This window comes from Carassius auratus, chromosome 16, assembly GCF_003368295.1.
Source record: "Carassius auratus strain Wakin chromosome 16, ASM336829v1, whole genome shotgun sequence".
NCBI classification, from domain to species: Eukaryota; Metazoa; Chordata; class Actinopteri; order Cypriniformes; family Cyprinidae; genus Carassius; species Carassius auratus.
The window spans coordinates 10271867-10285839 of record NC_039258.1 but is presented as its reverse complement, the minus strand read 5'-3'; the positions used below and the strand labels follow the sequence as shown (position 1 = coordinate 10285839).

Sequence of the window (13973 nt, the reverse complement as noted above, 5' to 3'; positions counted from 1 at the left end):
ACAAATGAAAGTGGTAGACGCAATTTTAAAGGAAGACTCAATATTAAAAGTATCGGTCAAACTGATTATCAGCTAAATTTGAGAATTTGAGTTGAAGTGAGCTGAGGCTACTCTTGTTAAAGCAGGGCATTGTGCGTGGGCATCAGGGTCATCCTGGGTAATGCCAAAAGCACTCAGACTGGCATGACGACACTGGCCTTTATCAATAATTCATAGTGGCACCTCGGGGCTGCTTAACCCGGCCCAGCTTCCAGTGTGCAGAGCTCAATGAGGAGCCATGACTGCAAGAGAGGCTGCTTTTCCAATAGACAATCTGTTTGGCTCAATGTCTGAGGGCCCTTTTGTTTAGGAACTTTTAATATATTATTATCCCATCAGAGCTGCACCTTTTGCCATGTTTTTAGGTGCATGTAGATGTCTGTGAAGTACTCAAAATGCTGCAGAATTCAAAGAATCATTCAACAACATATGTTCATGTTTAGCAGAAGCATATGTGAAGAGTCTCTGTGAGAGGCAGGAGAAACTACTGAAAGGCCTTTTCTACCTACTGTGTGGGAATTCCCCAGAACTAAATTCATTATTTATGATCCAGACAGAATATGAACTTCTCACTCCAAGAACAGAGAAAGAGTCTGTGTTTACAGAACCATCACTGACAGGCCAGCCAGAGCAGCAAACAGCACAAAGCGAACACCACAACACAACACAACACCAACATCATATCTAGACAGACGGACGGATGAACAGAACTACTAATGATATTACACGATGCTTCAGCCAAATCTTAATTTAATATCAAATTCTAGATCCAAACATGCTTTTGTTGCCAAGGCTTTCCAGACGAAGGGAGTTTTCACTGGTAAACAAGTATCACTTACTATGGTAAACATAGTTATTGGCCAAAGCACCAACCTTTTAACTGTTCAAATGAAGACAAAAAAATGTTTTTGAAATAATTTTTAAGGCTGCATCAAAAATACAAGTAAAACAGTAATATGGAGAAGTTAAAAGAACAGGTTTACATTTTGAAGTGTAATTTGTTCCTGTGACAGCAGTCTTCAATTTTAGTGTCACATGACCCTTCAGAAATGGTTCTAATATGCAGATTTGGTGCTCAAGTAATTTTTCTTATAATTATCAATGTTAAAATCAGTGCTGTGGAAACTGACACACATTTGTTTCAGGATTCTTTGATGTACAGCAAAGGACTGAATTTATTTGAAATGAATTTGTTCTTTGACATTATGAATGTCTTGATTGCTCAAGTTTAAGCATCCTTGAATAAAACTATAAATTTTTTGATCATAACGATCAAAATTTTAACAATGTTTAACAAATAAAGTTAACAGTAAATAAGGTTTGAAACTTCTTACAATGAGTTCAAGATGACAATTTATACTCTTAATAATAGAATTAGTCAATAGCTCGAACAAAATAAGAGGCAACACTAGAAAAATCTAACTTAACTTTTCAATTAAAGAAATGTATGTCATTACATTGCATTACATTACATTACATAGCTGTCAGTACAAACAAATGTCTCTATCGATCCATAAATGCTTGCACGCAACCCCTAGACAGTTGTCTTGTGGGCACTTTGTTGATAAAGTCCGGAAGGCAGGAGACATTTACTCCAGACTGGAGTTAAAACACTGTCTGCTGGGTTTGTACTACCAGACGCATTCAGAGACAGATTGCGGAGACGGCGGAGAGCCGAGATCAGACATTTACGGAAACATTACGCGCGTGAAGCAGCTGATAAGAGCTGACAGCCAGACAAGACTGCAGGCGGAATTAAATAAAACACACTGAGTTAAACTACCCGCTCTAGCTCGAGTCACATTCACAGACGTCAAAAAGCAAAAGAGCTCAGACATAATTAACCACAAAGGGGGGGAAAAAAGTAAAAGACTCACAAATCTCCATTCCCTGGAGTTGGGATCCGCATGTGATGTTGGAGCCATCCGGTGCGGTGAGGTTTCGCATGGAGTACGAGGGAGACTTCAACCGGTGCACAAGCCAGCCGGTGTGCGCACGTCAAACAGCTCACGCGGAGACTGAAAGCCTTCGGCAACTGCCTTGACATGCTGTTTTTTCACTACATGCTCTCGGGTAACCGCTTCATTTCGTTCTGACTTACTAAACTGAACTCGTCTGCTCTATATCTCTTTTTCTGACCCCTCCGGTTGAACACAAAAATCTGAGTGTTTGTGAGATCAAGCCGACGGAGCTTCTCTCCACCCCCTCCTGCACACCCCCACACTCTGCAAGAGTCTACTCGCACGCACGGCTGGTCTGTCGGTGACCGGCTGAGAGGGGGTGGTCGAGCGCAGCGCTCAAGTGTCTAGTGTCACACCTCCCCATTAATGCCAGACACAAGCAGTCAAGGCAAGCATTGTAGGGGGCTGACCTTGGGGTGACCCCGCTGTCTGGTGACACAGAGCACATGTGTCCAGAACTACAGCCCCCCTCCGTCCAACTACAGCCCCTACAGTCTGTCTATAAATAACCTGGCAGCTATATGGGCTTTTATTGTGAAGCAAGGCAATATACTTGAATCCACTCTGGGCCAAAGGGGAGGAAGAGGTGCTAAATCGTCTGTAATTCAGAGAAATGCATAGACTTTTTATTCCCATATAAAATAAATAAATAAGCAACATATAAATAACCATTCATGCAATAATATTCTACTTTTAGTCTTGGTACTAACTTAATCTACATTAAAATATATATAAAAATAAATATATAATAATAATATATTTTAAATAATATATTTAAAAATATTTTTGTCATACTTATATATATAAATTGCATAAAAAAAATAAAAAAATAATAATAAATAAAAATAAGACTTCTTTTTTTCCACAGATTGGCCATGTTAGGGATGTTAAAATTAACGTTTAACTTAAATCTCTCCCCTAGTTAGCAATTCAGCCCTCAGGGGAATAAAATGACATTTATCTGTCTGAGGTCTAGTCTGGAAGTCGAGTCGAGTCGATCTCTACACACATATGCAGACAGACACATCCCCCCGGTAAAGCAGACATGGGGGAGAGACAGAGACGGGGGTTTAGGGGTCAAGTCTGAATTTGAATGGCTGTCTGAGGAGGAAGTCTCTGGGGCAATGAGGTGGATTCTCCCAGCATGCTAATGCTTATGGGGCTGCTTTTGAGGTAAGCAAGACCTGCCACTATATACTGTAAACTACCAGACCATATCTTTCTCTACATCTTAACATCTAACCAAAAAAAAAAAAAGAACATTCAACAAAGTGAAGAAACGGATTACATTTTTTTATAATGAAATAAAATTAAACCAAACAGAAGCTTTCTGATGAACAGCACCACCACCGCTTATCCAAAAATCTATCCATACAGCAGAGCTCTTCAACATTTTCAGCCGTTTTATTTTTCAGATGAAGCAGGGACTCAACCCCCAGCTAAAATTAAGCACCATATTTTAAGTCTGGTTCATAATAATGACATGAACTGTATTATTTGAATCCTTAATCATGGCATTTTGCCTGCAAATCTATTAAAACAGTCATTATTGATGTACAGTTTACAGTCAACACATTCCATTTTGATCTGACTTCATTTTAATTTGGGATGGACAATGAAAAATTCTTAAATGCAGCTTTTGTCAAAGTTAACATAACTTAAAAAAAACAAAAAAAACAACAACTGACATGTATTCATAATTTACCTACAAAAAATAGTTTGTCATGAAAAAGTCAAAATTCAGCAGGCCCCCTGCAGTACCACCTCGGACCCCCTAGGGGGTCGCAGACCCCATTGAAGACCCCTGTTTTTTATTCAGCTTAAAATCAACAGCAACATAATATAACAAGAACATTTTAAGTAGTTTATGTTAGTAGACACTGTTATGCTAATAGAGATAGCCGTGGCTAACAAAGATTATAATCCTACCCCTTGAAGAGTTTGTAGCCTGATGGTTTACCTGATGTTCATAACAAAAAGGAAACTTTACAAGACCAAACAACGTGTCCAACAAATAGTTGATGACTACATCCTCAAAATACCAGTGCTGTTTTCCAGATTACAGAAAGGACTAAATTACACGGTGAGCTTCACTTGATGACAGGTTTCTTTTTTTTTCTTTTTTCACAACCCATCCCATGCCCATGTGGCAGCTATAAAATTGTGCAACCCGGTCGGACGACAGAGGGGAAAATCCTGTGAAAGAGCGAGATGCAGACATGTGAAAACATTCCAATTATAACCTGTAATATAACTGCAAGAATAAAAATGGCAGCCGTCGCAGAGACACTTCCATCTGCAACCTGCGTTCTGTGATATTCGCACAAATCCCTGCAGGACGTGGCGTGTGAGACGGCGAGGAAGGGGAAATTGTCTTCTTGTGCGAGTGAGTTTATGACCGGGGATTGCTATCTGCAAAGCCAAGATGGGCCGCCTGCAGATGTGGTGCACTGCAGTGTGTGTGTGTACATATATTATATATATATATATATATGTGTATTATATATATAATCATCAGGTACTGAGTTTTTTTTCACCTCTCTCCTGCAGCCTGCTGAGCATCGTAATGGGTCGTCTGCCCAGGAGTGAGGTAATGTCTAGGTTTAATGCCAGCCTCCTGCACTGGCGCACACACAGGGGCACAACAGGAAGAACAGCAGGCGCTGAAACTCCCAAAATGGCTGCTGTTGTGACTCTTAATGATGCTGACAACGTAATTAGCATTTTGCTAACGAGCCACATGGCAGCACTTCCTTCCCCGGACGCTGCCATACGGCCTTGCGGACAACACCTGCGTACTCTCGGACCCCCTTTATGACACATCATCTCCTCGGTAATACAGACGCAGAGACTGCAAACAGTCATCAAAGCGGAAGATCTCGGTGACAAATAACCGGGTGTTTCGCGAAGTGGGCCACTGCCCAGCAGGCTGTCAGTTCTGACTCCCAGTCACAGCAAAATACTATAAAAACCTCATTAAATAATAACAGCACTCCATATGTCCAGTTGACATCTTTGCGTGTTTACAAACAGGAGAAGCTAACCTGGGGGTTTGATGTGTCCCTGTTGGGGAATTTTATAAGTAGGAAATAAATAAAAAATCCAAGCACATAGAAACAAAGAGCAGTAACAGCACATGTGTTCAAGTGAGCACTAGAAATGTGATGAAGGCCTGGGTTTGTTTTCACAAGAGAAATCCAGGTTGAAGGTGTAGCTCTAAATATTTAAAGGTATCGTTCTCTACCCAAAATGTTTTAATTAGTCATAATTACTTATCCTCATGTCTTTCGAAACCCCTGTGACTTTCTTTTTTTGTGTTAGTGAAAAAAAAAAACATGTTTATAGCAGACTAAGCTTCTCATTTCTATGCAGTGATAATGACTGAGGGCCAAAACCCATCCAGCAAGATTTTCCATGAATAATGTCTTTGTCTAGGACCAAAGAGTAAGTGTATAGCTTTAGAAGTTTAGTGCACAAGTCAATATGGAGTATCGTTATGGAGATTTCATTGCACTTTTTGACCTTTTAGGAGCCACTGAACTCCTTCACCTTCACTGTGTATTGAAGAGAAGAGTTTGGATATTCAGCTAAACTTCTCCATTTGTGTTCTGTAGGAAGAGGAAACCAATGAGTTTGGAATGGCATGAGAAGAGTAAATTAAAGGCTTGCAAAATTAAATTCTAAATCTAATGAATTTTTCAGATAAAAAACGATTTTAAAAAGCTCTAGTTTTGCTTGTTTTAGGGCTGCACTATTTAATAATAACAAACAATGATATATAACAATAATGATATATAACAACAATAATGATATATAACAATAATAATAATAATAATAATAATAATAATAATAAAAGTAAATTTATTATTAAATAAAAAAACATATGTAATATTTTTTTAATGTAATAAAAGACTTTTAAGAAAAAGAACAATATTAATTTATTTTTTAAATTACTTTATTAATTCTCAAACATTAAACCCTTCAGCTTTTTGGTGGACCAGCGTAGGGATCCCTTAAAGTTTCTCTTCGGTTTACATCAGCCAGTTTATAAGTGCTTCTCATTACAAGTCGGTTGGCGCATATTGCATTCCCAAATGCACATCATAAGTAATCCTAACTCAGATCAGATGCAGATATGTTTTTGTATGGAACATCATTAACTCTAAGACACTGAAAACACTGGATCTTGAGCGGCTTGCATGTCACTTCATGGTCACTCTGAAACATACAGCGCATATATTGAATTAAATCAATAATAATAAAAATAATATTATTCTGCAACCTTAATAAATGACGACAATTATTATAGGAGTAAACTATGTCTTTAATTCACCAAAAGCAGTGATGTACAACTCATAATACAATATTATGTATACACCGTCACCATGACGTTAAGCTTAATTCATTTCCTGTTTCAAACCTCGGAGCCTCTAAACTGAAACAGATCTGGGCCTAAGGGCAAACCATGAGCTGACAAAATGGTTTAATCTTTTCTTTAATAATAAAGTGATTTTTAGCTCTCTACTGCAGACTGAATCACACACTCATTCAGTTGGTCCCGATTTAGCAGACAGCGATCTGTGTTAAACTGATTTGGCTTCTCAGCATCAGCAATTTTTTGTGTGACGTTTGGTTGAACTAACCCTTTAATATAAGTCTATGGATCACTTTTTATGGTTTTAACTTTAAAAACAAATCTGTGATCAATTACCCTCATTGCCATCTAAAACCATAAGACTTATATTCATCTTTAAAACACAATCTTTTCAATAATCCACCTCTTAACATATTCATGCTTATATTTCCTCACAAGAACATAAATGGTTTCAAAGTAAACAATGATTATGACCATCAAAAGTCTTCTTTTTATATCTGAGTGGAGAGTGTGTTGTCTCTATACTGTAAGTCAAAGCTGAAACTATATCCCTTTCACGTCAACTTAACTCCCAAAAGAGTTAATAACCTTCCCGCTTGGAGGAAGTGATGTTTACATCAGGGCCCTCATATTTTCACTCCACTCCCCTGAGTCACATGTTCAACCTCCAGCCAATCACCACCCCCAGTTTCCCAAAAACTGAACACAAGGCTGAGAGCACAGCAGACTGGCTTAAAAAGTGTTTGCCACGACACACCTCATTCGTATAGGTCACCAGGGAGAGAAAGTGGCACATCTGACTCGAGCTCAGCTGACCCGGAACTTCAAAGCTCTAACCCAGAAAAAAAAGAGACCAACACACACATTCACTGCTTCTATCATAACAACTACAAAATTAAAGCTATTCTAAATTATGACTATTTCAGTGGTTATCCATAACTGAAGTCGAATAGATTTTTGTGAGGTGATGTCCATGCATAAGCGCAACAATGCTAGGGCGACGTGGGTGATTGCTAGGGATGTAACGATTAACTGCAAACCAAATATGTGACGATTCAAATCGGTCGAGATGTTAAACAAATCACAATTCATTTAGGGGTAGGAGTTTATATGAATGCACATCTGAGGGGAACTTATGGTCTTTAGAAAAGTTTAGATTGTATTTTTCCTTTCGTCTTGACCCTTTATAATGCATATTCAAGTTCTTAGGTGCTGTGCTGCTTCGTTTACAACAGAAACCAAGGAAGCACTTTAAGTGCCACCTGCTGGTAGAGAGTGAATCGGCATCTCCTGCAGATATTTTTATGTATAGTTTCACAAAACTGAAGTCAAAAACCATTATTGCGAAATTATACAATTTAAATAAAAATAACTGCTCATGTTGCATGTATGTAGCATCTTTGTTTGGATCATGATTACAATACTTTTTAAATTTTCACTTTTATCCAAAGCGTCTTACAAATGAGGACAATACAAGCAATCAGAACCAACAAAAGGGCTATATTAGTATATTATTATAGCTAGATTTCATTTTCACAAAGAAACATGCAGCATTTTGTACAAGCAATAATAAAAGGACACATTTAATTCATAATTTGTCGTGAATCAAATCAAATCACGACTTGAGTGAATTGTTACATCCCTAGTGATTGCTATATGGTTCCTTAAATTGTCTGAACAGAATCAAATCAAACTGGAACTGAATTAAATCCAGGATCGGTTTGAAAGAGGAAATCAATCCTCAGCCTTAATGTTGGATAATACTTTTGCACTTGTGTAACTATAAAGCAAGTACGCAATACGCATATAAAAAATTTGGGAGTACAAGTGCTTTGCTGTAATTCATCCATACACATACACAGACATAATGGAAAAAAGACAGACTGCAACTCACTTTTCTGGCATGATGTTTTTAACAAACAAAGAGCCATTAAAAACAGAGCAGAAACTAAACAGCACCTCAGCAGGATACATTCTTCTCATGTTTCATTCTCTCTCCTTCATACACACACACACACACACACACACACACACACACTAAGAATTAATTTATTCCATTCATGCATCTTCAAGCAACAATGCGACCTGACATCCTGCAATCAGAGAGTGAATGAGTTTAGGGTCTGAATTTCATCCATACAGCCATGACTGATATGACATAAAAACACATTACGAGACATTATGGGTAAACTGGAAATGAGCTAATAGGATGTCTCGGTATGAAAGTTTTTATTCACAGAGGGGAGAGAGAGGAGACGATATTTGTGAGAAATGAACACCTCAGGGGAACAAAAACACAACGGGTTGGAAGAAAGAATGAGAAAGATTTCTCATTTGCATTCCAACTCATTTAAAAATGGTTTAAAAATGGGCAAACATTTTGGGTGCGGGAGGGCAAATGATAAAAAAACAACAACATAGCGAGATTTGTCATATCATTTTGTGAATACAGCCATTTAGGTTGAGCAGCGAACTGCTATAAAGGCATTAAAAACATTAGTACAAGCCTTGGCCTTTAGAAGAAAAAAAACACTCTGAATAAGTATAGAAAGTAGTGTTTATCGATAAAAACTAGATTATCTTTCTCTGTAGGAGCTAGTTTATAATTTTATTTAAGTACATTGCCATCCATTTGAACTCCTGAATTTTGTCAAGCCTACATCATCAGCACTCTGATTGGCTAGAGTGAAGGCCATTCAATCCATTAGGATTTAGATCCTGAAGTTGAAATTATTGTGATGTCAACAAGGAAAGTTTGTCTTTTGGAAACTTTGGATACTTCAACTCCATATGCAGCACTTTTAGGTTCTTTTAAACTCAAGCGCTGAATTAAGTGCTAATATAAAATTGGTGCTGGACGAGTTTCTACAGAGTATTTGTTTGTAAACAGTAATTTCATCTATACAGATCTTAATTCAGATTTGGCTATTAAGCACAAACAATTCACTTAATATAAAGCTCCTTTCTTTCTCTGCCTCACTCGCTTTCTTGCGTCTCTCATTGTTTTTGCTTTGGTCTTTGAACCAAACTTGATTGGATTCCCGAGCAACTTGCCATTTAAGACGTCTCCATTTATTGCACTGCCTCTTTTTCTCCTCTTGTTTTTTCACTCCCCATCTATCGTTCTTTGAGGCGAGCGAATGAAAGTGAAGGAGGAGAGCTGTCAGTTTCCCAATCTTTAAAGGCCCCAGCTGCATCATTACTCTCTCAACACACTCACACACAGGGTCAAATGTACTTAGGTAACAGATAAAGAGAAACGAGGGAGGGACGAAGGCCACCGAGAGAGACCGAGGGATTCCATCATTCTGGGTGGTTCACGGCACAAAATGACTGAATGAATGCAGCGAGTAAATGAGTGAATGTAGAAGAATAGTGCCCGACAGACCTCCAGCTCAGCCACGATAAACAATCCCAGAATCCACTGTGAGCCTGCGTGAGGTGACGCTGTCTGAAACCCATCAGTACTGATGTTGTTGACAGCCAACGAATACAGAACCACACGGCCCTCGCCCTGAAAAACAGCCCGGCTAATGCAGCGACGTGTGTGGGATGTGGATCAAAGGACCTGGGGGAAAGAGCGAGCGAGTGAGTGGTGGAAAGAAAAGAGAAAGGAAAGAATGAAGGAATCAGAGATTTCTCTTTTCGGACTGACAGTATTCGTATTCATCGGAAAGCTTTGAAAAAAAATAAAAAAAAGAGCCATTTACAACCAAAAACAAAATCACAACAGTCGCTATAGAGTGCGCGGCGAATTTAATCGCACAGGTGCTCAGCCTGTCGGTTCGTTAAAGTGCAAATCTAAGAAACATCTTCAGAGATAAATTGCTTTCATTTATCCAGAATATTGCGAAAAGTCAAATAACGCGAATCAAAGTGAGCGCAAACAAAGCGAAAACCGGCTCTTCAAACCGGCTCCAAGACATCAAATACCAAACAAGTGTCTCATTCACGCCGTCTTTATCATCTGTCATTAAAACCCTGATTAAGTCCCTCCAAACTTCATTCAAGTCTCTTTTACAGTCGGACATTCCTGTAAGCCAAACAATTCTATTATCGGGCACTTCCCTCTCTCCCTCTCTCTCTCTTCAAGAAGTTCAAACGCTTCATCTGGGACTTGCCCTCCCTCCAAGCGACACAGATTGCATACAGAAGACATGACGTCGGTTTGGTAATGAACCCCTTAGCATGAAAATGCAGCCCGCTGTGGTCGGCCCAGATTAGCATGAGAGATGATGGAGATTAGTGATGAAAATCCTAAACTCAAACAAACTGATTGTTGAGCTCTTCACTTCAGACAAGGATCGAAACGTGACCTCGGCGGCCTCTGACCCCCATCAACCCGTTTTAAAAATGGAGAGGAGAAACGTGAGGAGAAAGTGAGTATGAGGGAGAGTTCTATAGACGCTCGTCCCCTGACAGACATCAAAGTAGGACTTGTTGGTCCAGTGCGAGTTGGATGGTGTCTATGAACATCCAATGCTGGAAAACTTCAGCTTGTCTGTAGCTCTCGAGAAACTCTTCTCACTCACACACACACACATACACACACACGCACTGGAGAGGGGAGCCATTAACAAACACGCAAACTGTTGAAGAGGCTGATTTACATACTCTTCAAAGCGTGCCGCTACCGTGCCGCCTTCAAAGAGGACAGAGAGTACCCCGAGCTTTTATGCAGAGTGAATAAACGTTTGTAGTTTTATGTCTGAGAAAGTTTGTTGTTGGTTTTTACAGCAAAGTTCTGCCAGCCGAGCTGTATGCTGGGAATCAATGCCGGGAAAGGGCAAACGTATCGGTTTTGTGGTAAACGTGCTCATCGCAGTAAAAGCTAGAGTGTATGTAAGGTAAGATGATCCTCAGTGTGGTTTCCTCTGTGGGGGTAAGGTGTGGAAATCTGTCATGTTTAATCAGATTCACTCTTAGTGCGATTCCTGCAAATACAGACAGAAAACGGCTGATCTGTGACTTGAACGAACTGGCACGGCATCTCTTTCACACTGCATCTACTAAAACACACATTTCTCTGTCTCTCATCTTAAAGAAAATTACTGAGTACCTTAGCTGATTCTCCAGAAAATTTGACTCAAAATTTAAAACCATCTCAATATTATTTACAAAATCTTTCCTTTCTGTAAGCATTTTTCAAACTTTATAATATGATAGCCAAATAACAATACTTAGTAGCCAAAAACAATAACTAATAGTTATAGTAGTTATGGTAATTGTGATTTATTATAGTGAATTATTGATTTATAGTGAATAACAGTTTTTTTAATGATAAACCGCTATTATTATTCAACAGTTACTACTAAAACTGTTATTAAAAACAACAGCTATTATTGAATTTTCCTGCATCTTGAAAAAAATAATTGTGCTGATTTGCAAAAAAGGCTTATTACTAAATTTGATCAGTTGATTAGCAAATTTTGTTAAAGAAATATTGGTTAGAAAATAAAACTATCATTAAATTATTCACAAAATGGAAAGTGTTTAAATATTCAATTTAAATAACCATGTTCATAAATAAGCATTTTTACTTTACTTTTTTAACCTATTGTTTGTAATAATACAATAACACTTTATTTAAAGGTGTACTTGTTACACACTACATGTACTTGCTATTATAATAACAAGAAATGATAAATAATTACATGCAAGTAACTCCAAGCCAAACCCTAATCCTAATCCTAACCATGTCGTAAGTGCATGTAGTTAATTCATATTGCTCAGTCCTTAAATGTGTAACTACACTGTAACAAGGACACCATATAATAAAGTGTAACCAATACTACTAATAATAATACTGATAATAATAATAATAACAAAAATAATACAGTATTATTAACACTAACACCAACAACAATGACTACTGCCCTTATTATTAGTAGTTATTAGTGATTTATTATTGGTGTTAAAGGCAAAGCATGAGTACACAGATTGTTTAAACGGTAGGCAAGACTGTGAAAAATGGTCTTTAAACTTTTTCCCTAACCTAGGTGTACCTTAAGACAAAATAAATAAAATGACAAATTCATGAACAAGCTTTACCCTGATACTTGTGCAGACTGACTCCCACACACCTGAAGCCAATAAATGCAAACCACTGACAAAAGAAGATCATTTCCGCACACACGTAAACCCTGCAAAGCTTTTCATCATACTCTTCGATAAACACCCTCTCTCACTCCCTCCTTCTCTGCAGAGGCTGTCTGACAGTCCTGACCACAACCATTCAATGTGTGGAGGCAGAGAGCTGGAGAGAGAGGGGGGGGGGGTATTTTGTGCACGGTGTCTAGACTATATTCATTATCAATCTGTCTGGCCCTGCTGTAGACAGAGAGATGGCAAACTCGATTAGACTCTAAACATTTCCTCCGAATCTGTCTCGCTCTCAGCATATTTCGTCTTCACTAACGTCTATCAGCATCATTCCTCTCTCCCTCCAGCAGTATATGGCGGCTGTTTGTCTGTTGGGGAAATGAGCTTTACGGCTCTAACAGCTCTGACTGAAGACACCCCTCAGAGCAGAGGGAACACAGGGGAGCATGACACGGCAAGAACAGATGACCGATTTCAACACAGCCAGGACAGAAAAACAGGTAGCCAGACCTTCAGACTGACGGCCGAAGGTCTGAGATCTATGGCAGCTTTCATTGGCCAAGGCCCGCCCCATGAGGCCATTTGACTGACACGTCAAACAACCAATCACAGTTTGTTTTTATTCAGCATAATTTTTCAGGGCGTGGAAATATCGCCACAAAAACAGACCCATGTGCAAAACTCTCGAACATATTTAAAAGATTCTATGCAGAGAATTTTTTATATTTCACATACTTTTGAAAATCCAGTGTTTAGCTGATCCTGATAAGCCCTCGTCGTCACAGTTGTGAATACAATGGCTTTCTTCTTTCGTGAGGGGGTTTGACGTCACAGCATTTTTGTTTACAGCAGAACATTAAAGACCGTGACACACAAGTCTCACAGAAATCCTGTATAATTCACACTCCTGAAGTGTTTCCATTTTTGTGTGCCATATGCATCAGACGTTTAGTCAACGTTTTAGCTCGACGGAGCTACGAGCTTTTCGAACTTCTCTTTCTTTTATTGCATGGTCAGGTTTCCTCAGACTTGAAGACACAAAAGATCTACGGTAGATCAATGTTTACTGGCTGCCAATGTCAAAAATATCAAATATTCACCATGAAAGTCACACACTTGCATCATCACAGAGCTAATATATGGGATAACGACTTCAAAGTAATCGTTAAAAACTAAAATGAAAAACTTTTAAAAATCAAGTTTAAAACATCTGCTTTTATAAAAAAGGATTAAAAGAGTATCAAAAGAAATTCAACTGAGCAATTTTGATATATTTTTTAAATAATTATTAGTAAAAGATAATCACAATCTTCAGGCTTCCGTCTAATGCTATCAAGACAATGTATCACCCTGACATTTTTTTTTTACTTTATCCCCCATCCAAAAATATTAAAACAAAATTTTATTTAGAATTAAAAAAATAAATCTTAGAAGAGGTGTATTCAAGTTGTTGTACGAGTAAATTTAATTTAATTTATTTTAGAAAAATTGAGTGT

At 38.3% G+C, this 13973-nt stretch overlaps 1 protein-coding gene across 3 annotated transcripts in view; it reads right to left on the bottom strand.

Annotated features, from left to right (window-relative positions):
• Window positions 1–13973, bottom strand: part of ldlrad4b (low density lipoprotein receptor class A domain containing 4b) — a 53104-nt gene that overhangs the window by 17932 nt on the left and 21199 nt on the right. The window contains exon 1 of one of the 3 annotated variants that reach the window (XM_026283983.1): window positions 1917–2560. The exons of the other annotated variants lie outside the window; for them this stretch is intronic. Coding sequence (XP_026139768.1) covers window positions 1917–1986 — 70 coding nt within the window. The 5' untranslated portion in view covers window positions 1987–2560. Of the gene's footprint in view, window positions 1–1916; window positions 2561–13973 lie in introns of those variants that run through there. 3 annotated transcript variants of the gene reach the window in all.